This window comes from Myotis lucifugus, unplaced genomic scaffold (genome assembly GCF_000147115.1).
Source record: "Myotis lucifugus unplaced genomic scaffold, Myoluc2.0 scaffold_5, whole genome shotgun sequence".
Classification (NCBI taxonomy): domain Eukaryota; kingdom Metazoa; phylum Chordata; class Mammalia; order Chiroptera; family Vespertilionidae; genus Myotis; species Myotis lucifugus.
In genome coordinates this window covers 17,891,294-17,917,675 of record NW_005871053.1, presented here as the reverse complement: position 1 = coordinate 17,917,675, position 26,382 = coordinate 17,891,294, and the positions used below count along the sequence as shown (strand labels likewise).

General features: G+C 37.4%; 1 protein-coding gene across 1 annotated transcript in view; it reads left to right on the top strand.

The window, feature by feature from the left end:
* The window catches only part of SLC4A10 (solute carrier family 4 member 10), a 168,646-nt gene that overhangs the window by 12,749 nt on the left and 129,515 nt on the right, over positions 1 to 26,382 (top strand). Inside the window, exon 2 of the mRNA XM_023743605.1 lies at positions 7,171 to 7,252. Within this exon, the coding sequence (XP_023599373.1) occupies positions 7,171 to 7,252 (82 nt within the window). The remainder of the gene's footprint in view (positions 1 to 7,170; positions 7,253 to 26,382) is intronic.

Sequence of the window (26,382 nt, the reverse complement as noted above, 5' to 3'; positions counted from 1 at the left end):
CTGTTTGTGGTTCATTGTGATTACTGAATCCAAGGATTCATGTTGTCTATCATTTTCACCTATTATTTTCAACCAGTGCTCCTTCTCATTTTCTCTATTCTTAACTATTAGATCTTCCAATTAGGCATATGTTAGACTTTAACATATTAACAAATTAGCATATTTTTCATATTATCATTCTGTTTTATATTCTGTGTAACTTTTTCAGATCTTTTCCCCATTTTACTAATTCTTATATGATTTTTTTAGTCTACTGTTTTACCTACCCATGAAGTATTTAATTTTAAGAATTATGTGTATCATTGTGCGTTGTACTTAACATGAGGTCTATAAGCACTTTGTGGGAAAGAATCATGCCTTACTGAATTTGCAGCTCCCATAGTAGAAATAATAATATAAATATTATTTATGGAGAACTTACTACGTGCTTGGCAGACTCAAGCACTTTGTATCTTTTAATAAGTCACTCAAGATACAGAGAAATTACAGAAGATTCCTAAATGAAGTGAAACAAAATTTCAATCCAGGTACTATGCAGCTCCACATACGTCTCAGCATGTACCCAACATGACTGTTGTTGACCTCCTAAAAGGGAGCATCAGCAGCAGAGGGGTAGGTCATATCTGTAAAACTTGTACTTGAACATCAAACAAGCTCATGGGGATGTAGCAGATGCTTAAGGAAGAAAGGATATAGCAGGATAAATGAAGAAGGCCTATCATAAGACAGATGGAGACTTGTAGGGCACTTATGAGCAAAGCAACATGAAGAGGCTAAAGACAGCATGAGGCAGAAGTAAGGAAATGTAGCAGCAGTTAACACCATTTTCTGGGTATAAAATTTGGTAAATTGGCAGAACTGAGACTCTAGAAGGATTTTTAAGAACAAGATAAGAATCAAGTCCAGAATTCAAAACATATCTAGAGGATCAGGTGGGCAAACAAGACAGGAACTCAATTGTGAGGTATCACAACACTTTGAAATACTTTTGGCTAATTAAAACTGTTCCTGATTTCTCAAAACATTTTTAATCCTTAACCATCAGATGTGAAGCTTTCTAGGAGAGAACATATTCTTTAGGTCACAGTGACAGTAATAAGTACAATACTGTATGTTGTGATGACGTTAATTCTGAGTCAGAATTAGCTTAGCATTGGAAGACTTGCACCCCTGAACCTTTCAACACTGAACTTGACTCTGGAGTATTTCATGTCAACCAATGAACTTCACTGACCTAACTGTGTATTCCCTGGCTGGTCTTTTTCTTTTTTTAAATTTAAATTTTTTATTGTTTAAAGTATTACATAAATCTCCTTTTCCCCCCATTGACCTCTCCCCAACTTCCCCCCTCCTCCAGCACATGCTCTCACCCCCCCGCCCCTCCGTCCGTGTCCATTGGTTATGCTCATATGCATGCATACAAGTCCTCTGGTTGATCTCTTTACCCTGGCTGCTCTTTAAAGCTTGCCTGGGTAGTTTTCCAAGTAAATGAGATTTAAAAAAATCTTGAAGTTTTTACATGATGATTTATAATGCCTTCTTAGTTCTATTCCTATGACAGAGGGTTTTGCTCTCCAAACCTTATTCTCAGTTCTATTTTTTCTTATATGTGTAAAAATGAAATAACACATTTACTTTGCATAAGTAAATGAAACCTAATTGCCACCTCCCCAATTAGATACTTTAGAAAGGAACTCAACTGCTTTTATTAAAAATACATAGGAAAGGAGACAGAGTTGTTTATTGTGCTACTTTAGGATAGATATATGTTATGTGATTGAATTACTATAGTATATATGATAGATTTAAGTTGTATTACTGGAGGTGGTATAATCTATATTTAGGGTAGGTACAAGATTTTAAATACCTAATTTCAAAGTAATATGCTAGTAAAAATAGATGGGTTCATTTATTTTTTTGAAAATATAACATACTAAGTGAAATTCAAAATTGTGCTTGACTTATGCTTAGATTTTAGGTCAGCTAGTATTTTCTTGAGCTCCTATGATAAGCTAATCTCTGAACTGATACTTTCATATCTAATGTCCTATGTAATACAGCCTAATATAATTAGAGGTTAAAGCATAACCTTTTATATTGGTATAATACTTTTGTTTACATGGTAAAAATAAGGAATGCCTCTAGAATAAATATGGATGCACACGTAGTATATTAACATTGAAACTAACTGTTAATGCTCAATTTTCTTAATTTCATAATTAAAAATAAAAGGTAATGAGTATATGGCCAAGAAAACCAAGAAGTAAAAATCCTGCATTTATTTGGTAATGACAAAAAGGTAACTTCTGTAGATTAAATAATGGATTCATATGTTAAATATTAACATCAAATCTATGAGTCAATATCAGTTTCTTAATTTTATAATTGAAAATAAAAGGTAATGGGATGAATGAGAAAACCCAGAAGTTAAAATTCTGTATCTTAGTTAATGAAATAGGTAGTAATAATACATTGTATTAAAACATAGTATGTAAATAATGTGGCGAAATGTTATGTGTAGAAAATACATGTTTTAACATTAGTTAAATGAATACCTTAGTTTTCTATGAAATATTTTAACATTAATGAGAAATGACAAGTTTGGAGGCTTTGTAAATAATAAACACTTTTAAAACTAGCTCTCAGGTCATGCTTATAAAATACATTTGTCTATGTATTTCTGCTACTCTAGTCTTATGTCATTATCTCTCATTGGCTGAACTCAATTGGGAGGTAGAAGCAATCCATAAAGATAGAGCATGGATAAGAGTGGAAAGTGAATCTGTTATGGCTAGTGGAGAGTATATAGCACATCATATTTTCTAATACCCAATATCTAACAAAAAGGCAGAAAAAGTGGTTGCTTTAAAAATTGTTATGACAAATACTTTTAGGGAAGAAAATTCTGAATTGAAAACAAACTGCTTTCTTCTCTATTAATCCATTTTCAAATGAGATAAGACTTATCAAAAGGACATGATAAAGTTAATCTTCCTGTTCATGGGATTGCTGTTAGATTTTGGATTATAAAACTAGAAAAATTTATCTCGTTGAAGTTTGTGCTCAAGAGTTCTGATAAGTCAGAAAAATGCATTTTTATATGTATTCACAGGGAGCTTAATGATATTTACAAACAATCCTAGAATAAATTGTTACGTTTTTCTGAAGATTTTAACACTTAAATGTGCAGGCCCATATTAATTGCTCTTTTAAGAGAGGGTGTACTTGTTCAAGGTCACTTCAAATGTGAGAGTTGAGTAGAAAGCGTTTTTTTTCTGCTATCCTATCTAAAAGAGGGAAGATGCTGATTGACTTCCCCACCCTCAAAGATGGCAGTGCCCACAGCCAATAAGGAGAGAATATGCTAATTTACTGCCCTGCCCTCAAAGATGGCGACGCCCACAGCCACAAGATGGCCGGCAGGGGAGGGCAGTTGTGGGCAATCAGGCCATCAAGGGAGGGCAGTTAGGGGCTACCAGGCCTGCAGGGGAGGGCAGTTGGGGTGGACCAGGCCTGCAGGAGAGGGCAGTTAGGGGTGATCATACCAGCAGGGGAGGGTAGTTAGGGGTGACCGGGCCGGCAGGGGAGGGCAGTTGGGGGCAACTGGGTCAGCAGGGGAGAGCAGTTGGGGTGATCGGGCTGGCAGGGGAGCAGTTAAGTGTCGATCAGGCTGGCAGGGGAGTGGTTAGGAGGTGTTCAGGCTGGCAGGCAGAAGCGGTTAGGGGCAATCAGGCAGGCAGGCAGGCAGGCGAGTGGTTGGGATTGGGCCTAAACCGGCAGTCGGACATCCTCTGAGGGGTCCCAGATTGGAGAGGTGCAGGTTGGGCTGAGGGACGCCCCCCCCAGTGCACGAATGTCATGCACCAGGCCTCTAGTTTATAATTGTCCAGTTAAAATAATAATAACAAAACTCTTTCCTTTAAAAACTTTTTTGGAGGATACATATTTCTAATTTACATTTATAAACATTGAAGTTCAATAGAACAATGCCTTAATGTTTAGAAGTAATCATATTTTAGAAAATTATAGAATACATTTGGGTTATGCCAATTACATAGAATGTGTCTTTTAAAATGGCTGAATACAAATTAAATTTAGTCATAAGCAGGGTTTAACTAGAAAGGATAGTATATAATGCTATATTTTCCTTGAGAAGGAATGGGAGATATGGAAAACTAAGTCAAAATAGATCAGGAAAAGATGTGTGGTATATGCCATTACAATAATATGTCCTTAAACTTAACATGGCAGAAACTTCAGAAATTGAAAAATATTGATTTGAAGAGTAAAGTATTATTATTATTATCATTATTATTATTATTGGTTAGAGGCTTACATAAATGGATTAAGATGTTATCTCTGTGTGTTAGTTACTGTTTCTCCGTCTCAGAGCCATAGTCTCTACCAGTGATTTTCAAATTGCAGGCTACAATTAATTTTTAAGTCCTGAAATAGATTTAATAAATAATGACTGGTATTTTTAAATGAAATATAACATCCTACAATAGAAAATATCAGGACACATTGTTTATAGTAAGAGTAAGTGTTCATTTGTGAAATTTTTGTTTTGGTTACATATATGTAAGTATGTGATTGTGTTGAGCTGTATATCACAATGGGTAATGTCCAAAAAATTTTAAAGATTGTTCTATCCTATTTACTGAAATCAATCATCTTAATAAATATTTACCTAATAGTGTAGCAAAGGTAATTTTATTGAGAGGCAATATAACACATTTATGTGTCTCTCCCTGTACAGTGCTAAAATTTGTTCCTAAATGAATAAAGATACATAGGAAATAGGCTATACTAATGTATTTGATTTTCAACAAATCTAAAGAGATTAACAGTACAAAATGAAATAATAATTTATTTTACTGGTGTATTGAGATTACAACATAGACTGACACCCAGTGATGTATGTCCCTCTTCATTTGTGTAGAGAATTTTCAGCCTAAAAGATCATTCATTTGATGTATCTATGAGACATCGAGAGTATTTAAAGGGAATAATGTATAGGAAACCAAAAATGAGTCACTTACATTGAGTTACATTCATATTCTAGCTTCTAGTTCTTGTTATTTAAAAGAAATATTAAAACAGATCACTTCTGCGTACAATTTTATAGTAATTAAAGAATTACCATTTCCTATTTAGATCGCCCTCTGCTCTTCTTCAAAATTTCATTTTATCTCAGTATTTTTACATTAGCTAATCAATAGAATATCTTTTGTATGTGAACAGTATACATATTTTATATAATCAGTTAAAAGATTCAGGTCTTGAAATCAAAATTGTACTGGGAGAAAACATCTTATTATATTCTATATAAAGCTTTCCATTTTGCAATTGTTTTAAGAGACTGCCATTATAAAATATAGTGGAATAGTCTTCCGTCTGACCTTTGAACATGGATGCATAATTAGCTTTTGGCATTTATCTTAACAACACTCCAGAGGTCAGAGATGCATTCCAATGTGACATATATTTGAATATATCTCACACAGATGATAAGTTCAATTTGTAAATATATCAAGAATAGACTCTAAGTAGGCTGAAACTTGCATTTGTTTGGTTCAGGAATATTATATAAATACCATCTTTAGTTTTTTCTATTGCTATTATTGCTCAAACTAACAGATTTTTAAAATTTTGCCAAGCAGAAGAGCAATGGGTTCTGAATTGTATCTTTATTTTCATTTTTCTCTCATTTATAGTGTAGGTTTCATTAACTCTGATTTCAAACACTTCGCCCTGACCTGTCTCAGTTCACATGTTCAGAAAGACAAAGGACTACAGGGTTTCAAACATGCCCTTCTACTATATACAATGATAGGCTTAGAAATAGATAGGTGTTACCAATCATATAAACATTGAAAGGAATCTGCATTTTCCTTTAGTATTTTGTATTTTGTGTATTTCTGCATGGTCAAAATGAACTATTTTCACCCTTCTCCCCATTATTTTATTGAGAACCAAATCAGTGGGCGTATTGTTTTGAATATGTACAATATGCATATGCTAGAACCTTTGCGCAGCCATTTTAAATAGGTTAAAAAAAAAAGAAACCGAATGAAAGTTAATTCACATGACTGTACTTTACAGTTTAGTTTGAATAAAATGCATTATACTAAAACAAAATAATTAGAGTTGTAGTTTACCTAATAATTGCTACTAATTGCTTTCAAGGGATTAGACCCCCCCAACCCCATTTTTAATGGCAATGGAATTATGTCACTCTACCATAGCATGAGTGGTGTTAGTGCTAATGATTTTTATATTTTCCATGTGTAGTTCAAAATGTCATCTTGTTAACAAGAATTCTTTATCAGAGATAGAAATGCATGCTACTAAATCAGCAAGATAACTGTTTATTTTCCATTTTTTATATCACTAACAAATGTTGCCAACTGGAATGTTTGTCTTCAATTTCATGGCAAATCAAATGCTATTTCATCTCTAAATATGTGGCCAAATTAATTTTATCCTTTTCCTTAAATTAACACTTGGTAATCAAAGAAATAGGTTTATCTGACTAAATTAAAACTCTAAAATATTAGATCATATTACAAGTTTATTTTCTGTTGTCTGTCTATGAGTGCTTGCTTATTTTTCTTATTTGTTCATTTGTTGCTTTCAGTTTTAAATCCCACATATGAGTGAAATCATATGTTGTTTTTTTTTACTTTTTCTCACTTATTTTGCTTAGCATGATATTCTCAAGATCCATCCATGCTGTCACAATGGCAGTATTTCATAGACACAGACAATACTATAGTGGTTACCAGAGGAAAGGGGGTAGAGAGGCTAGTAAGGGCTAATGGGTCGCGGGGAGGGTGGGCAAAAATATGGTAACAGAAGGAAATTTGACTTTGGGTGGCAAACACTCAAAGCAAAATATAGAGAATGTATCATAGAATTGTACACTTGAAACCTATATAATTTTATTAATCAATGTCACTGCAATAAATTTAATTAAAATGTTGGAAACAAAAAGGAAGATACTTAGAGCTTATAACTTTAAAAATACCTTTATTAATTTCAATTATTATTTCTTTAACAGACATATTTTGTAAGTAAATAGTATTCTTATCTCTGAAAAACTTTTATTTTCTGAAAGTAAGAAAATATGTGTATTTCCATTTAGTCTTCCTTTTTCCCATTCTACAGAGAAATGATGAAGAGGCAGTTGTGGATAGGGGTGGAACTCGCTCTATTCTCAAAACACACTTTGAGAAAGAAGATTTAGAAGGTAAGACATTTTCCCCACTTGGGATAGCTATCCTTATCTTTGTTTCAAAGAGAATGTGAAATATGTCACAATGTAGAGAATTGCAACAGTCAATATCAGAATACAGGTGGCGGTGGATGTGATTGTTTTGGTGCAACTGCAACGCCAATAGGCAGACCTGAAAATGTAAGAAAATTCTTCGGCAGACATTTACTGAACCTCTACTATATTCCAGGCCCTGTGTTGTGCTCCAATATTTTAATATTCCTTATTTCAAAGAGTTACAATCAACAGGGGAATGAAAAGAAAAAAAAATGATGTCAGACTAGTAAATGTGGTGGTAGGTGAGAGGGGAGAATAGGACAGGAGAGACATCCAACCCAGCCTAGTTGTCAGAGTAGGCTGTCACTGGAATAGAGTTAAAGACAATGTGGCATTCCAGTTTTACTCAGAGATCTAGGAGAGAGAGTGGTTGGAGGCACCATTTGTTTGTGTTCTCTTCAATAAGGAAGAAGGTCAAATACTTCAACAGGGAGGTGGTATATTCTTGGTAGTAATTCTGAAACCAAAATTGTACTGGTTTCAAATGTTAGTTCTGCCTTATTTACTACAGAACTTTCAGCCAGTTAACTTCTGTGCACTGTTAAAATAAGGATAACAATGGAATGTATTTTCTAAAGGTTTTTTTTTAAAAATTAAGAGAAAAATACTTAAAATAGTACCTGACATAAGAGTTACAATAAGTATTAATAGTTGTCATTACACTGCAATTTAATGTATCTACTACACTACTAGTTCATTTTTATTTTTTAATCAGAAATTATTACTAGTGAGATACAAGATATTTGGTATTTTTTATCTTTTGGTTAAAATGTGAAACCCAGGTAATCTTAAGTAAAACTAATCATAAGTAGCTCCCAATAAGCATTGCAGCTGAGAAATAAGCGTTTACTCCCCGTAGTGATTACAATATAACCACATAAATTACAATTAAATTCATTATTTGTAGGTTTTATCTTTAGCTACAACAATTAAATAACAGGAGAATTAATATAAAATATTTAGAGACAACTTTCAACAGCTATAGCTACTGTGTGCCTGACATTTGGATTGGGTGCCCAGAAAATACCCAGGTCTGGGAAGGCTATGCCTACGGATATACATAGTGATTTGCTATGCTATCCATATTCATTGCACAAATTGAAGGGAGCAAAACGTTGAAAAACATAAACGTATTATGGATCATAAAATAATTATTTATTAGATTTGGAAATGTATTTCCAGCAGCAGATTTATCTTTCTACTTATGTCTTAAGCTATACTTATTTTTACTAAACACACACAAGAATACCTAGTAAACCAAAAAATTAGCCTAAAATATACTCAATTCCAAGGAAAAGCCATCTTGGGTTTAAAGACTATGATGGATAATCCACACATGAATAATTGGAAGTTAACAGTTAATAATCCTATATAATGCAAATTGACCCTAACGGCAGAATGACCAGAACGACCCCTTGACCAGTCACTATGAGGTGCACTGACCACCTCTTGGTCCCTTTCCCTGGCCAGCAGGCTCTGATTGTCCGATGGTGAACGGGGAACCGGGGGTGGGTGGTGGCAGGGGGTGGGGCCAGCTGTGGGCAGCTGGGGAAGATGGCCCTGATCGCAGGCCAGGCCTAGGGACCATACCCACATACGAATTTCATGTGCTGGGCCTCTAGTATATTAATAATTATAGCAGAATACTGAATGGTTCGTTTGGATAGAAAATACATAATACAAAAATAATATTTAATAAGGTCACTTTAATTATCATATGAACATGTATTACATACATTTTCTTTTATTGGGAATGGTTAGGGAATATGGGTGATAGTATATGATGCTTATTAAAATAGATTTCTGATTGGCAAAACAGTTCATAAACCAGATTTTGTTCTGTTTATAGAGGTCTTATGGTGGGTATTTTAATCCCAGTAGTGAATAAGTGTGGCTCACTGGTGATTCAAATTAACATCATAGGATGCAAGTATAATGTTACATTTTAGACTTATGAAGAAAAATAGACAACTCCTTATTTATATTAACTTTCTAAATATTTCTTCTGGTACTAAACCATACTAAGCAGATTAATATCCTGGCATTTGAGGATGCTATGGAGGATTCTGCTGTGATGCATACAAAGAATTAATCTATTCGTGTTTCCTGGACTAATTACTCTGAATCAGAAAACAGCACAGGGGCAGTGTAATGGATGGCATGGTTTAGGAAAAATAAACTGGCAGCATAATATAGGTGGGAGAATGCCAGGTAGAACGGTAGCATTACTGAGGGTAATGGTGGCGGTAGTTTCTCTCTTTGTATAATTAAAGGACAAGACCAGAGCTCTACTTTGTAAGAGCTTCTTTAGTAATGTAGATGAAACATACCAATAAATATTTATTTTAAATGAAATAGACTTCAGAATTGCTATTGAGAACAATCACATATTTATAAAATCTTCCTTCAATTAAAGTTTTATTTATTTGTTTTAATTTTATTTTACTGAGATATAATTGATATATAACTGTGTAAATTTAAGATGTATTATACGGTGATTTGATACACATATTTATTGAGAAATAATTAACATAATAAGGTTAGTTAACACATCCATCCCTTTACCTAATTACCTTTTTGTGTGTGTGTTAAACATTTAAGATCTACTCTTTTAGCAACATTCAAGTATGTAATACAGTGTTATTAACTGTAGTCACCATGCAGTATAATAGATCCCCAGAATATACTCATTTTATAACTAGAAGTTTGTACCCTTTGGCCAATATCCTCCCATTTCTCCCAACCCCCACCCTGTGGCAACCAACCTTTGAATTAAAATTTTAATTTTGAAAATTACGGTTTCTCAGAACTGCGTATATACTTAGCTAATAGAATTACTGGTATAATTTAACATCCTTAGTACAGCTTGTAGAAATCCCAGATGGTTAAAAATATCTATAAAGCCGAAACCGGTTTGGCTCAGTGGATAGAGCGTCGGCCTGCGGACTGAAAGGTCCCAGGTTCGATTCCGGTCAAGGGCATGTACTTGGGTTGCAGGCACATCCCCAGGAGGAGATGTGCAGGAGGCAGCTGATCGATGTTTCTCTCTCATCGATGTTTCTAACTCTATCTCTCTCCCTTCCTCTCTGTAAAAAATCAATAAAACATATTAAAAAAAAATATCTATAAAGTCTCAGGTGTAATATGTTTAATGGAAAATGAATACCTGACCAATATCAACAGTTTGGTGTGTATTAGAGTATTCATACATATTATACATTCTGATGAATGATTTGTCAAATATATAATTTTCTCCTTCTAAACCTATTTATTCTTTTGTTTTACATATATCTTGTATCATTTCTCTCTTTTCCTCATTACATAAAATCAAGAGCATGTAATTTTACTAGATTCTGCTCACTTCCTATTTTTCTACATCATGTAGTCAGAAAATTCTTTGAAACTATCTCAGGGTGTTTCCTCTCATCCCTTCCTTTTTGTTCTTACTGCCTTTGCTCCAATCCTTTCCCTTTCTGTATACTGAGTGCTATGTCTTTATCATAATCCTCCCTCATTAGTATTGCTAGTATTCTTCCTAAGCATACTTCTGTTTCTAATGGTAAAAGTAGCTAGCAGCATGGAATCTCTATAGTTGGACCACTTCAGAATCTCGAATAGAGCCAAAATTATTGAGGTTAACCAATTTTCATTTTGGTCTCCCACATTCTTGTGGAACTAGTAGTGTTTAAAGAATAAGATTACAAAAGGAATAATGCATGAATACCCTTGAAATTCTTTCTTGTACTTACCCTTTAGTACAAGTGCAGTGGACACAATGACTAGATAAAATACACAATGCTCAGTTAAATTTGAATTTTAGATAAACAATCAATAACCCTTTAGTCTAGGTAGGCCAGGTAATAATTGTATTTATATATTTTTTAAAATTTCTAAATCTGTCAACCCAGTAGTGGGTGTTATGATGAATCACCAATGTCCCTTCTTAAGGACTGTGGTATTTATTTCCCCACTTGCCATGGATGTTGCTGGCAGTTGGTTCACACCTAATCATTCCCCAGAAATGACGTTTAGCTTAAGGAGCTGCTCCTTGCCTATTGAACTCAATTCATGATCAGTGAAGGAATTTAAAGTTCCCTCCCTCCACTCTCATCCTCCCCCCCACCCCTACCCCACCACCCCCGCTCAATTCGGTATAACTCTGAAGGGTTGTTCCAGCTTCAGAGCCTCCTGTGGAAACTGAAGTCTTCATTGCAGCTGTACCTAATTCTTTCGCTTCCCAATGCTGCTGCCATATTTCCTCACAGATGTTATTGCAGGCAGCTCTCTTCAACAAACCCCGTGAATGCTCCTCAGAGTCTGTTTCCTGAGGAAGCTGACCCACTTAGTGATCATTTCCCTGGCCCCTGAACAGAACTGATGGACATATTAGGTAATTGGCAGGACCTTCACATCCGTTTCTTCACCTGAGGCTTGAGAACTATTTCAGTGAGTGAAAAGGCTCTGAAACTCTTTGCCTTGGCCATGAGAGGAAATGAAAATCAGTATTGCAGGTGATGGGAAATGGCAGAGATTAGTGTCATTTTTATTTTATTTTTAATTTAATTTTATTGTTGATACTATTACAGATGTCCTCCATTCCTCACTCCACCCCCCCACGCCCTGCTTTGCCCACCATTTAAAAAAATATATTTTTATTGATTTCAGGGAGGGAGAGAAAGAAAGAAACATCAATGCTGAGAGAGAATCACTGATTGGTTGCCTCCCACACGCCCCCAGTGGGGATCAAGCCTGCAACCTGGGCATGTGCCCAGACCAGGAATCGAACTGTGACCTCCTGGTTCATAGGTAGACCCTCAACCACTGAGTCATGCTGGCCAGGCTGCCCACCATTTTTTAAAGACCTAAAGTATGTACCAGGTTGTCCACTACAGAAAACAGGCATTGACAAAAAAGTTATTTATTTATATAGATTCTTTTAAATTTTGAAGTTGAACTGTATGTTAATACATACTGAGTTTTTAATCATTCAAGGTGTATATACATTTTGGGGACACCCTGTATGTTGTTGTACTTCCCAAGGGAATGGTTTTTTTTGGTGCTCCTTCTTGATAGTAATAAAAAAATGCAATTGCCAGATCAACAATAAATAGCAACATCACCCTATACCTGAGGTCATGTAAACCTGCTCTAACAGAGAGCTTGTATCTGATACAGCAGCTGCAACTGATGCTACCACGTGGCTTATTTTGCAATAGTCCATTACCTCCTTCTTATCTCTTCCATTTATTAGTGACTTTCCTCCACACGGAAGTAGAATGTCAATTCTGCTCATACATTGGTGTTACCCGACTCCTGCTGGCAGAATAATTATCTTCCTCATCCCAACTTCTCTTTCAGAGTTTGCATCTTTTCTTGTGTTATATATATTTGTTATGTTTCTTATTTGATTATAAGCTTATTGAGGGACAAATTTCACCTTATACATATTTACATTCTCCCATGATATCCAGCACTTTTTATTAAACTAGATAGATGCTAAACAAAATCCTTGCTAACACTTCTTACTTTATGTTTGTTTCATAGTAACCATCCTAATGAGTGTGAGATGGTCTTTGATTGTGTGTTGTATTGATTTGTTCAATAATATGTAACTAAGAAATTAAATTTGTGTAATGTAATTAGGTACATAATTAACACTCATCAAATATTTAATCACCCTTCAAACATCTAAGATGTAAATAAAGTAGTTTCTAATTATGTTTTGCTGTATGAAGATAAACCTAGTTAAATTTTATTGTTATTCAAGAATTCATAAATATAAAACTTTAATGGAAAAGTTAAACTAATCTTTAAATCTGGCTTAAAAATTAAATAAAAACAACATTTTCTTTATCATATATTGCTTTTAGCAAATATTAAATTACTTTAAAGTCAAGGATTTAACAGAGAAAATGATACCTCTATCTTGATATTCTTTTGCTCATTACATTTGAGGGGAAAAATAGTTATGTTACTAGTTTATTACCTTTGCAGACCTTAATGCATAATTGACCCAGTGTCCAGAGATAATGTAATAAAAGCACCTAGCACAAAGCTAGCATACAACATGATTCTGATTTATCAATGGTAGTACCTATAATTATAATATAGTAATTTACAACTGAGGTAAAAAAAAATATGGTGGAAAAAAGGAAAAGAAAAAGATAAAAATTAGGCCTAGACTTTTTCTTTCTAATCTTTCATTTCCAAAAAATTGTCACCAGAAGGAAAATGTGGAATCTGCTGAGAGAGACCAAAGGTGGCTTCAGAGAGGCAGAGGTAGGCTTTGAAAAATGAATAGGAGTTCTGAAGGCAAAGAAGGAAGAACCAGTTGTATGCAAGGGATGGCAAACGTGGTGTGGCTAAAGCATTAGGATAGTGTGCCTAGAGGTAAAGTATGACTGGAGATGAAATTTAAATATTTGTAAGAGGTAGTTCAGATAGTGAAGAATGAATTAATCCTTGATTTTTCTCAATGAGGTAAGTATTATTATGATCTCCATTTTACAAATAAAGAAACTAAACACAAAAGATTGACTTGCCCAATCCACATGACTAGCAAGCCTTAGAGCCGGGATTCAAATGCACCTTGTTTATAGGTGACTGAATGCAGCAAGATGACCATTAACTGGAAGACTGGAGCACATGTATTCACTTGATCATGACTATTTTTAAAAGTTGAGATGGTCATATTATGAAGCAATAAGGAATTTGATAATTAGTACCCATATCACAATAACTCTCCAAATGATTTTGCAAACATTTGAAATTTTTATAATTAGTAAATTCCCATTTTCACAAATAGGAAAGAAACCTCACTACCACTGGAGACTATTTTCATTATAACTTCTTGTTCTCTTATTTTAAACTAGAGGCCTGGTACACGAAAATTTATGCACTCCAGGGATGTGCCCTCTTGCAGTCCAGGAGCCCTCTGGGGATGTCCACCTGCCAACTTAGGCCCACTCCCCGGGAGATCGGCCTAAGCTGGCAGTCAGACATCCCTCTGGCAGCCTGGGAGCCCTTCAGCCTGGCCTGTGGCTCAGTGGAGCTCCACCTGTGGGAGCGCACTGACCACCAGGGGGCAGCTCCTGCGTTGAATGTCTGCCCCCTGGTGGTCAGTGTGCATCATAGCGACCAGTTGTTCCTCCATTAGGGTCAATTTGCTTATTACCCTTTTATTATATAGGATTCCTGTCTCTGCTGCACTATAAAATAAATAATCATATTGTTTCTCTATTCCAAATATCTTTTCTTTGAAAAAGAAAGAAGCATTTTTCCCTGCTATTATTGGTTAACTTTTGTGCAACTTAGTGTTGTTGATAAAAGCATTTTCAAAGTCAATTGATAGGGCAATTCTAAGTTGTATTTGATGCACTGGTAATAATTAGTAGAGTTAATTAATTACACAGAATCCATTTGAAATTGTATATTTTGCAGGCCAAACACTTTGGATATTTGAGGATGGAAATTAGGAAGACAGACTAATACTGAAGATTTCAGGAAAAAAAAAAAGCTAATAGTAAATTTCATTCCCTTATTGAGCTATCTATGCCACCTGTGCACATTGTATAATGAACTGTTCTATTTTTTCATGTGTATCCTAAATATAAGAACCAAATAAGAGAATGTTCTCTTAAAGTTTTTATTCATAGAATTTGCTTTAATTCCTAAAATGAACTCTCAGGTGAGTTATATATTATTTCCATGTTTCTTCACTTTAATTGTTTCACATAATTTTTGTATGTGACCCACATCAATTTTTTTGGTACATAATTTATTAATGATATTTTTTATATTTGAAATGAGTGGTAACTTGATAGTTATTTATAGTCTACTTTTACAGTATATTGTAATTCTAAGGAAATTTGAAATATCTGAAGTATTTTTAAAAATTTGCATATGGTTTTTACACCATGTACAAGTAGTTAATAGATGTGTTTGCATGAGATTAGTAACATATTCTAATGTATATATGTGGCTAAACAATTCTGCAAATTTATGGTTTCATAATTTAGGAGTCCTGGTTGTACATTTTGCATCCCTAGCTTAGGATGTCAGTTTTTAGGCAGCCAATTGTAGAATAAGAGCCTATATTATAAATCTGTCTCCATGGCTCCTTAAAGTCAGGCTTTTTACTACTCTCTATAAGACACAGTACAGTATTTGGAGTATTTGCTATTTATGTGACTTAAAACCATATCTTCTGTGAATGAGGATAACTGTTTTTGTTTATGTATGCATATGCAATATTTTCAATCAATTACTATTTCAGAGATATAATAGGTAAAAAGAATTTTTTTCATTATATTAAATAGTAGAGGCCCGGTGCACAAATTCATGCACAGGTGGGGTCCTGCCATCCTGCCCCGAAGGGGGCGCATCGGGTTGGGCCAGTGGGGGAGTGGGAGGGGCCACAGGCAGTTGGCCGGCCGGCCCCACCCCTGATTGGGGTGTTGGGGCAGATCGGGGGCCGTGCCGGCCAGGGGGTCCGGTCAGGGTCCAGACCAGGCTGGTTGGCTGCTGCAGTATGTGCCAAGGCCACCGGTCATTCTGGTTGTTCTGGTCATTCTGCCATTCTGGTTGCTGGGCTTTTATATATATACTAGAGGCCCGGTGCACAAAAATTTGTGCACTGGGGGGGGGGGAAGGGGGGTCCCCCAGCCCGGCCTGTGCCCTCTCGCAGTCTGGGACCCCTCGGGAGATAACGACCTCTGGCTTAGGCCTGCTTCCGGGTGGCAGAGGGCAGGCCCAATCCCTAGGTGCAGCCCCTGGTCAGGCTCAGAGCAGGGCCAATTGGGGACTTGGGGTGCCGCCCTTGTCATGCACAGAGCAGGGCGGATCGGGAGGTTGCGATGCCACCCTCAGTCACGCTCAGGGTAGGGCCGATTGGGGGGTGGGGGTGGCACCGCCCCCTGTCACACTCAAGGCAGGGTCGATGGGGAGGTTGCGGCGCCACCCCCTGTCATGCACAGAGCAGGGCCAATCAGGGGGTTGGGGCACTGCCCCCTGTCACTCACAGAGCAGGGCCCATTAGGGGGGTTGGGGCTCCGTACCCTGTCACACACAGAGCAGGGTCAATCAGGGGGTTGGGGAGCTCCCCCCTGTCACGCACAGAGCAGGGCCCATCAGGGGGTTGGGAAGCTCCCCCCTGTCATGCACAGAGCAGGGCCGGTCAGGGGGTTGAGGAGCTCCCCCCTGTCACTCACAGAGTAGGGCCGATAGGGGAGTTGGGGCACCGCCCCCTGTCACACACAGAGCAGGGTGGATCAGGGGGTTGGGGCGCTGCACCCTGTCACACTCAGGGCAGGGCCAATGGGGAGGTTATGGCTCTACCCTGTTACACACAGAGCAAGGCCCGTGGAGGGGGGTTGGGGCGCCGCCCTCTATCACCCACAGAGCAGGGCCGATCAGGGGGTTGGGGCGCCGCCACTGTCACACTCAGGGTAGGGCCGATGGAGAGGTTATGGCTCTACCCCGTCACACACAGAGCAGGGCCCGTGGGGGAGGGGGGTTGGGGTGCCGCACCCTGTCACACACAGGCTGCAGGGTGATCAGGGGATTGGGGTGCCTTCCCCTGTCACGAACAGAGCAGGGAAGATAGGGAGGTTGTGGCCCCACCCCCTGTCACACACAGAGCCGCAGGGCAATCAGGGGGTTTGGGCGCTGCCCCCTGTCACGCTGATTCCGGTGCCAGGAGGCCTCGCTGCTCCGCTGATCCCAGTGCCAGGAGGCATATTACCCTTTGGGGGCCGGCTGGTTTGCCCTGAAGGGTGTCCTGGATCAGGGTGGGGGTCCCCACTGGGGTGCCTGGCCAGTCTGCCTAAGGGGCTGAGGGCCGTTTTCAGGCTGGCGGGTGACTGAAGCTCCCAACTGCTCATTTTTTTCTTTTCTTTTTTCTATTCTGGGCCAGCTTTAGCTCTGAGGCCTTGCTGCTGAAAGCAGGTTTCTGGCCTTTACCTTCTGTATTTGATACAATGTTGCGGTCCAGCTGGCTGAAGCCCGGCTGACTGAAAGCCGGTTTCTGGGGTTTTGTTTAGCTTCTATATTTTCAACATAGTTGCTTAGAGTTGCAGCTGAGAGGCCGGGAGTCAGGCGGGGAACGTTGGAGTCCGCAGTCACTGGAGCAAGCAAGCCTCCCTGTTTGCTTCAGTGCATGGCTGCCGGCCGCCATCTTGGCTGACAGTTAATTTGCATAAGGATATGCTGATTAGCCAATGGGAAGGGTAGTGGTCGTACGCTAATGACCATGTTTCTCTTTTATTAGTGTAGATAGATAATCCTTAAAGTGAGAATTTTATGGCAGATATATTATTTCTTTATTGACAAACCACAAATAACCAAAGCTTCTTAATACAGGGTGGGACAAAAGTAGGTTTACAGTTGTTTGTATGGAAAACAACTGTACAAAAATTAATAAATAATAATACACAAGTAAACCACTGTAGTCCTACTTTTGCTACATCCTGTACTATCATATAGGGTTATGTTAATACTATACTTTTATTTTGATTTTTCCAGGCATTTGAGACTTCTGTGTGTTCTTTATTTAGTTATGTAGTTTAATAGTGTGGGAGTGGTCCAATGAAGGAGATCAACTTAGTTTATTTCATGATAAATTTCTTAAATCTCTATTTCACTTGCTAATCTTTCCCAGGTGGGATATCCTACTTTAAAGCTCCTTGGCTGCATGTAATCATAGCCTCTACAGGACCTTCTCACAGTATAAGCAGGAGTAGACTACCAATCCATTGGGACTTTTCTCATGAAGTTATCATCATTCACCAATAAGAGTTAAGTGCTAATGGGATACAAGCACTGAGCCAGGTTTCTGTTCTATGCTCTTTATTTTCCAAGGAGGTTTAGATAACCAGTGATGTTTATAGGGCATTTGACTCCCCATTGAGAAAAAAATTACAGTGGCTACTTTGCACATAAATGTTTACATTTAAAAATTGTCAATGGATATACATACTGATAATAAATACGTATTAAATAATAGAAAAAGGTAATATTCTTGATTTTTTAAAAATCCTCACTCGAGGATATTTTCCATTAATTTTTAGAGGGAGTGGGAGAGAGAAAGACAGAGAGAAATTCTATGTGAGAGAAACACATTGATTGGTTGCCTCCTGCATGTGCCCCTACCAAGCCTGTCCTTGACTGGAATCGAACCCGGGACCCTTCTGTCCACAGGCCGATGCTCTATCCATTTAGCAAAACCAGCTAGGGCAATGTTCTTGATTTTTAAATAATATATGCCTATAATTTTAGCAGTATAGGTATCACTAGAACCTCAGTAGAACTGATTCCATTATGGGGACAAGTAGTCTGAGATTACTTTTTTCAATGCTCTCTTTTAGATTTTCTCCCAGTAAGTTTGTTTACTCCTTCTCTATCTTCCCTCTTTTCTGGCTACCTTGTCATTTCTACTGCCATTAGCATGTCAGAACTGCTAATGGCACAATGAACAAAAAAACCTGATTTTCTTTCCTTCCTTTCTCTATCATTTTACCCTTAATGAGCTTCACCTGGGAAGATAACACAGGAACCTAAAATGACTGAAATCATAATTAGGAGAAAGCAACATTTTAATTTTCTGCTGGTATATTAACCTTTTGTTTTGTCCCTGTGGCAAGAAGGTTATGAATATTGTTTTTTGACTACTTTAAAAACTGCTTTTAGATTACCTTAGGAGCTTTTGTAATTAAAGAATTATAGTCTTATTAGCAAAAGATTTCTAATTTCTAGCTAAAGTATTTAGAATTATACCTATTTTTTCTTTGAATAACTTTTTTTCTTATAATGATAAATTACCATGATTTATTTAGATAATAGTATAGCAAGAAATCATTTTATGACATCTCAGTGATTAATACAAAACTATAGTGTCAGCAACACCAATGCAGTAACAATGTTGATCATGAAATGAAAGTCATGCTTAGTAAGTTAAGCTATTGACTGTTTATAGAAATGGCTTATTTATCTCCTGCTATCTCATTTTAACTTTCTCTTAATATTGATTAATCTGCATTCTCTTTAACTATTAAAAAACACTTTTGCCTGGCTAGTTTGGCTCAGTTGGTTGGACATTGTTCCATGCACCACAGGTTTGCTGGTTTAATTTCTGGTCAGGACACATGCCTGGGAGGAGTGTTTCTCTCTTACATCAGTGTTTCTCTCTCTCTCCTTCTCCATTTCTCTTTCTCTAAAGTCAAGATAAGTTCATAAGTTTTACATTTGAAAAGGACTGCTCACTCTTTATAAACGAAGGGTTTAAAAAATATCCTGAAAATTGTTCATGTCTTTTGAAAACCACAGAAACTTACTCTATACCTTTTTGAAGAAGAAAGAAATTTGAAGTAGGGTAGATGTGGTAAAAAAAATGCCATCTATAATAATAAAAGTGTAATATGCTAATTAGACCGGATGTCCTTACGGATGACCTTCCTGATGAAGCCTGCGAGGGAAGCTTGGGTTCCGGGTGCCTGCCGGTGGTCGGAGGGAAGCCCAGGTCTCAGGTGCCAGAGGGGAGCTGGTGCTGGCAGTTTGGGGAAGGAAGGCCTACTCTTGCATGATTTCATGCATCAGGCCTCTAGTCAAATATAATTTTTTTAAATAAAAAAGTTATGTCTGGCTTTATCATCTTGAGATGTAAAATTAAGTCATATTTGGTTAGCATTCAAAATATAATAACTCAGAGGTACTACCTGCCTGGTAGAGTTCTGGAAATATATGGTATTTCTTCTGGAATTCTCCTCCCAAGTTTTCCTAGGGTTACTTCAACTAAGTAAGTGGTTGAGTCAGACTTTAATGCCTCTAACCTGTTGCTATCCTCAGGTGAGAATGAAATGAACACCAGATTCACTCATTCAGTCATTCCTACAACTTTCTTTTGAGTGCCTATTATTAAGTGCTAGACACTAATCCAGGTATTAATAATATAGCAGTGAAACATAAAGATAAAATTATGATCCTTATATGCTAGATTTGCCCCTCAAGATTTATGTCAACAAATGTTTAACTCTGGACAGCCTAGCCTATTACTATAGTTTCAGTTTCTTCTGCCACCAGGTAGAAATCTGGTGCCATCCAAGGAGTTGGGGTAATGCAAGTTACACTAGAGTTATGTGACTACCCCCCGTCCCCATCATGTGGTGGAAAGTCCTGACCACTACAGCTATTGATCCTTCATAATTTATCTGTACAGTGTTCTACAGTTAGCCACATAACCTCCTCATCCACATACACACGTACCAAAACCTGCCTTGAGCCTTAAGTATTAAACTTCTTAGTGACCCAGGTCTTTAATTTCCCTTATTGTAAGGGCACATGTGTCCCCCTTCTCCACTCATACCTAAGTGACTTTGTTGTAAAGGCCTTGAGCATCAGTCATGTGATGGGCAAAGATCCAGCGGTGTGTGCGCACACATCCTTTGTAGTCTAGTGGCTGCTGTTGAGTTTGGGAAGTGGGCCAGACCCTCTTCTCAGAGGTGATCTTTCCTCCAGATGGGGATGGAAATGAGGGAATGTATCCATTTCTGCTTTTTGTCATTTTGGGCACCGGAAATGGTTTAGTGACTTTAAATCTCAAAGCAAAGGGATTTGGGTTTAGCTTTTCTTCTTCCTAATAGACTCTTTGTAAAACCTTTGTAAATGTGAGGATGACAATGGATGCAGGAGCAAGGATACCTCCTAATTTCACTTTCCAACATCTGAGCTTTATGCTTTTCCCTCACCCCAAATAATTATTTTATATTCTTCACTCAGAGGTGGATATTTACTCAATAACCACGTAATTATAGAACTGCACAAGTGGATCTTTCTAGAAAGTGAGGGGAGCCTTATTAAGGTAACTTGAGCAGATCACCTCTCAGTACAGAAAACTGTCAGCAGCCAAAAATAAATAAGTAAGTAAGTAAGTAAGTAAGTAAGTAAGTAAATAAATAAATAAATAGAAAAGAAAAATTAGGAAATTTCATCTTTATGTTTCCATTTTTCTATCAGGCACCAGGTAATGATGTTCTGATAACCCTCCCACTAAACATCCCCTCCCCAACCCACCCACAGCCTCGATTTATGGCATTTGTCAAAATTCATGGTTACCTATTTTTTCTGTGGCTGATTTCATATCACCAAGCTGAACACACAGTGAGGAAGAGGTGTGCACAGCTGCCTCGGGAGAACTGGGTGAGCCAGCTTTAGGCACTTGTGCAAGTCATTGTTTTCATCCAAAATTTCCTGCAAAAAACTGAAAAAATGAGAAACATAATTTCTATATGTCAGTATAAATCCATGTTTACTGCAATAAATGTTTAAGGAAATAACAACTGTTTACTTCCTGGTAAAAACAGGTTAAGTATGCTAATATATATTTCTGGACCCTTTTTGTTCCCCACCCCCCTTCACAAGGCATACCATCTACATTTCACTTGCCAGTACATATCCTATTCCTTGAAGTCTGATCTCCCCTTTTGTGAGCCAGCATTTGAATTTTTCAGCCCACTGCAGCATAAAATGCTGTAAAAAGGGGTTGAGATTTGTTTTCACTTATTTATTCAAGAAACACTTGCTGAGCTCTTAATATGCCAGGTACTGAAAATAGAAACATGATTAAACAGACTGTATTGCTAAGTATAGATCCTATCAGGGGCATTATGTACCTGATGATATCATTAGTTATTTGATTAAAATTTGAAAAGTTTTATTGGGAAGTATAAGGTGCCAAGGGAGTATATACTGGTGGTTATATATATAAATTAAACATATATGATAGACCTGATTGCATGGTGACATAAGAATTCCCAGAAGCAATAGAGAGGAAAAACCAAAGCCCAAGTATTTGCCGGACCTTTGTTTCTGTCACATTTGCTAATGTCTCATAGGTCAAAACAAGTCACATACCCAAATCCAGATTCAAGGGTTGGAAGAATAGATTCTACCTCCAACGAGAGAAGCTGCTAAAATATTGTGACCATAAAACAAAAACAAAAAACTACAACACTATCTACTTCTTATTTGCAAACATCTATACAGGAATGCCAAGTATTTTTCATCTTTGCTTTCAGATATTTTGTTTTATTCCTTCAGTTTCACAGTTGAATTCCACAACTGTCTTCATGGAACTCTGATTTTCTCCTCAATGACTCTTCAGTTTTTCCGAGCAAGCCTTTGTGTTTCCAATTACCATAATTCCCCAAATAAGCCACTTTCTACATGTGCATATGTCTTTTGAATAATTCTATCCAATAAAGAGGTAATTTACAAATTGACCATCACTCCAACACACAAGATGGCCTCCCCCATGTGGACACAAGATGGCCGGCAGGGGAGGGCAGTTGGGAGGGACCAGGCCTGAAAGAGAGGGCAGTTGGGGGCGATCAGGCTGGCAAGGGAGGGAAGTTAGGGGTGACCGGGTCGGCAGAGGAGGGCAGTTGGGGGCAACCAGGCTGGCAGGGGAGGGCAGTTAGGAGCAATCGGGCCGGCAGGGAAACAGTTATGCATCGATCAGGCTGGCAGGGGAGTGGTTAGGGGCAATCAGGCAGGCAGGCGAGCGGTTGGGAGCCAGCAGTCCTGGATTGTGAGAGGGATCCCAGATTGGAGAGGGTGCAAGCTGGGCTGAGGGACACGCCCCCCTCACCAGTGCATGAATTTCATACACCAGGCCTCTAGTACAGTATAAAGCTAAATATGGAAAATTTTACAGTTGTACATTTTTGCTCATTTCCTGACCTATTTCCCTGAAGCAAAGTGGCAGGGCTATTCAGAAATTATAATTTAGTAAAAATGGGGTTGGGAAGGTAGAGAGTAACAACCTTCTCTTTGGTATTCATTTTTTAAGTATCCTAGGACATATGTTGATCTCTTTTCTCCCCCTTCCTTGCAAAATAAAACAACAAAACATAAACGCTTTAAAATAATAGTGAATTGCAAGCTTCAGTCATTATAAAAAATAGATGCCCTGTCTGACCATTGTAACTCAGTGGTTGAGCATTGACCTATGAAACAGGAGGCCATGGTTTGATTCCTGGTCAGGACACATGCTCAGGTTGTGGGCTCGAACCCAAGTAGAGGCCATGCAGGAGGCAGCCAATCAATGATTGTCTCTCATCATTGATATTTCTCTCTCTCTCTCTCTCTCTCTCTCCCTTCCTATCTCTGAAGTAAATATAAAACATTAAAAAATAGATGCTCTATCTCACCTTATTTTTCCCCATGCTCTACATACTATGGCCCAACTCAAGTCTTACCTTTCCATGAAACTTCCCTTGTTGCCCTGGTTATCCTTGATTTCACTCTGTTATGAACTCCTACAGATTAGTATTATTTACTGCTTTTATTTGTATTTAAATTTGTATTATTTACTGCTGTTTTCTTTGGATTTGAGTTCGTAACAATTGGATGGTTATCCTTTTCTAGGTGCAGCTATCATATCCTATAAGCATTCCTTATTAACCTGTTTCTTGACTAACTTGAACTGTAAGCCTCTCTTTGAGTGCTATAACTATCCAGCCTCAAGCTGTCTGATAGCCTGTTGAAACTGAAATTCTCCTTTCCTTTTTTCTTAGAAAATACCTATTGTTAGGATTAATTTTATTTATTCAGGAAATGTTGAGGCTTACTATGTTTCAAGATTAAAAAAAATAACACTGCCATCTCAACTTGTTGTTTTGCTTAAGACACTGGTACAAATGTATAGGAAATTTTCTCTTAGTATTTCTGTTTCATTCTCCCTAATATTTTCAAAATATACTGGTATTCATATCTCAATGATATGTATTTTTATTACTTTTTGGATTTTTAACATGATATGAAGTTAATTTGTAGAATGTTTTGACTAATTAAAAGAAATAAAAATTATTCTTATATCATCTTTAAAAATAATTTGGATCAGGATTAATAAATGCCAAGTCAGCCGTAACCAGTTTGGCTCAGTGGATAGAGCATCGGCCTTCAGACTGAAAGGTCCCAGGTTCTATTCCGGTCAGGGGCATGTACCTTGGTTGCGGGCACATCCCCAGTAGGAGGTGTGCAGGAGGCAGCTGAATGATGTTTCTCTCTCATCGATGTTTCTAACTCTCTATCTATCTCCCTTCCTCTCTGTAAAAAATCAATAAAATATATTTTAAAAAAATAATAAATGCCAAGTCATTTCAGAATAATGACATTTATCACTAAGTTTCTTGAATTTTTGTTCTTCTTTTTAAAATTCTTTATTGTTTAAAGTATTACATGAGTCTCCTTTTTCCCCCCATTGACCTCTCCCCCACCACCCCTACCCCAAGCACAAACCCTCACCCCCCACTGTTGTATCGATTGGTTTTGCTCATATGCATGCATACAAGTCCTTTGGTTGATCTCTCACCACCTCACCCCCTCGTCTTCCCTTATAGGTTGTATAGTCTGTTCGATGCTTCTATGTCTCTGGTTCTATTTTTGTTCATCAGTTTATGTTATATTTCACAAATGAGTGAGATCATGTGCTATTTATCTTTCTCTGTCTGGCTTATTTCACTTAGCATAATGCTCTCTAGTTCCATCCATGCTGTTGCAAATGGTAAGAATTCCTTCTTTTTTTTACAGCAGCATAGAATTCCATTGTGTAGATGTACCACAGTTTTCTAATCCACTCATTTGCTGATGGGCTCTTAGGCTGTTTCCAAATCTTAGCTATTGTAAATTGTGCTGCTATGAACATAGGGGTGCATATATCCTTTCTGATTGGTGTTTCTGGCTTCTTGGGATATATTCCTAGAAGTGTGATTACTGGATCAAATGGAAGTTCCATTTTTAATTTTTTGAGGAAACTCCATATTGTTTTCCACAGTGGCTGCACCAGTCTGCATTCCCACCAGCAGTGCAAGAGGGTTCCTTTTTCTCCACATCCTCTCCAGCACTTGTCACATTTGTTGATTTGTTGATGATAGCCATCCTGACAGGTGTGAGATGGTACCTCATTATTGTTTTGATTTGCATCTCTCAGATGATTAGTGACTTTGAGCATGATTTCATATGTCTCTTGGCCTTCTGTATGCCCTCTTTTGAAAATTGTCTATTTAGGTCCGTTGCCCATGTTTTGATTGGATTGTTTATCTTCCTTTTGTTAAATTGTATGAGTTCCCTGTAAATGTTGGAGATTAAACCCTTATTGGAGAGAACATTGGCAAATATGATCTCCCATGCAGTGGGCTTTCTTGTTGTTTTGTTGATGGTTTCTTTTGCTGTGCAGAAGCCTTTTATTTTGATGTAGCCCCATTTGTTTATTTTCTCCTTAGTTTTCATTGCCCTAGGAGCTGTATCGGTGAAGATATTGCTTTGGCATATGTCTCTTATTTTGCTGCCTATGGAATCTTCTAAGATTTTTATGGTTTCCCATCTTACGTTTAAGTCCTTTATCCATTTTGAGTTTATTTTTGTGTATGGTGTAAGTTGGTGGTCTAGTTTCATTTTTTTGCATGTATCTGTCCAATTTTCCCAAGACCATTTATTGAATGCTCTTGTACCTTTGTCAAATATTAATTGAGCATATCTTTGTTCTTCTTAAGTGATATATATATGAGAATAGAAAAATCAATTTGGGGTATGATATTGTAAGAAAAATTTATGGTCATGGGGATCCCAACCTTGAATGGGTAAATGGAAGAACCAACAAAAGAAACTGATATGAATAAAACAAAGGTGGAGGGAGGAGGGCCAAGAGAAAGTTCAGTCATAGAGTAGAAAATGGTCAGTGCTGTCAAGTGCCACATACAGAGACAGTAGAGCTGAAAAATCTCCACAGAACTTGGTATTACTAGGTGAAATCTGCTTTATTAAAGACTCAGTTTTCACTCATTTAACTGTGAAGGAAAGGGAACTGATGAGTGAACTGATTTGAAGGTCTGTAGAAAGTAGAATGATTTTTAAAAAATAATAGTATAATCATAAACTATGGGAAATAGACACAAAGAGATTATAAAGAAAGTTAATAAGCTAATGGTGATTCTAAAATATAGAACCAAATAGCATTGTGACTGATCCATGGTATACCAAAATACAGTGCCAAACTT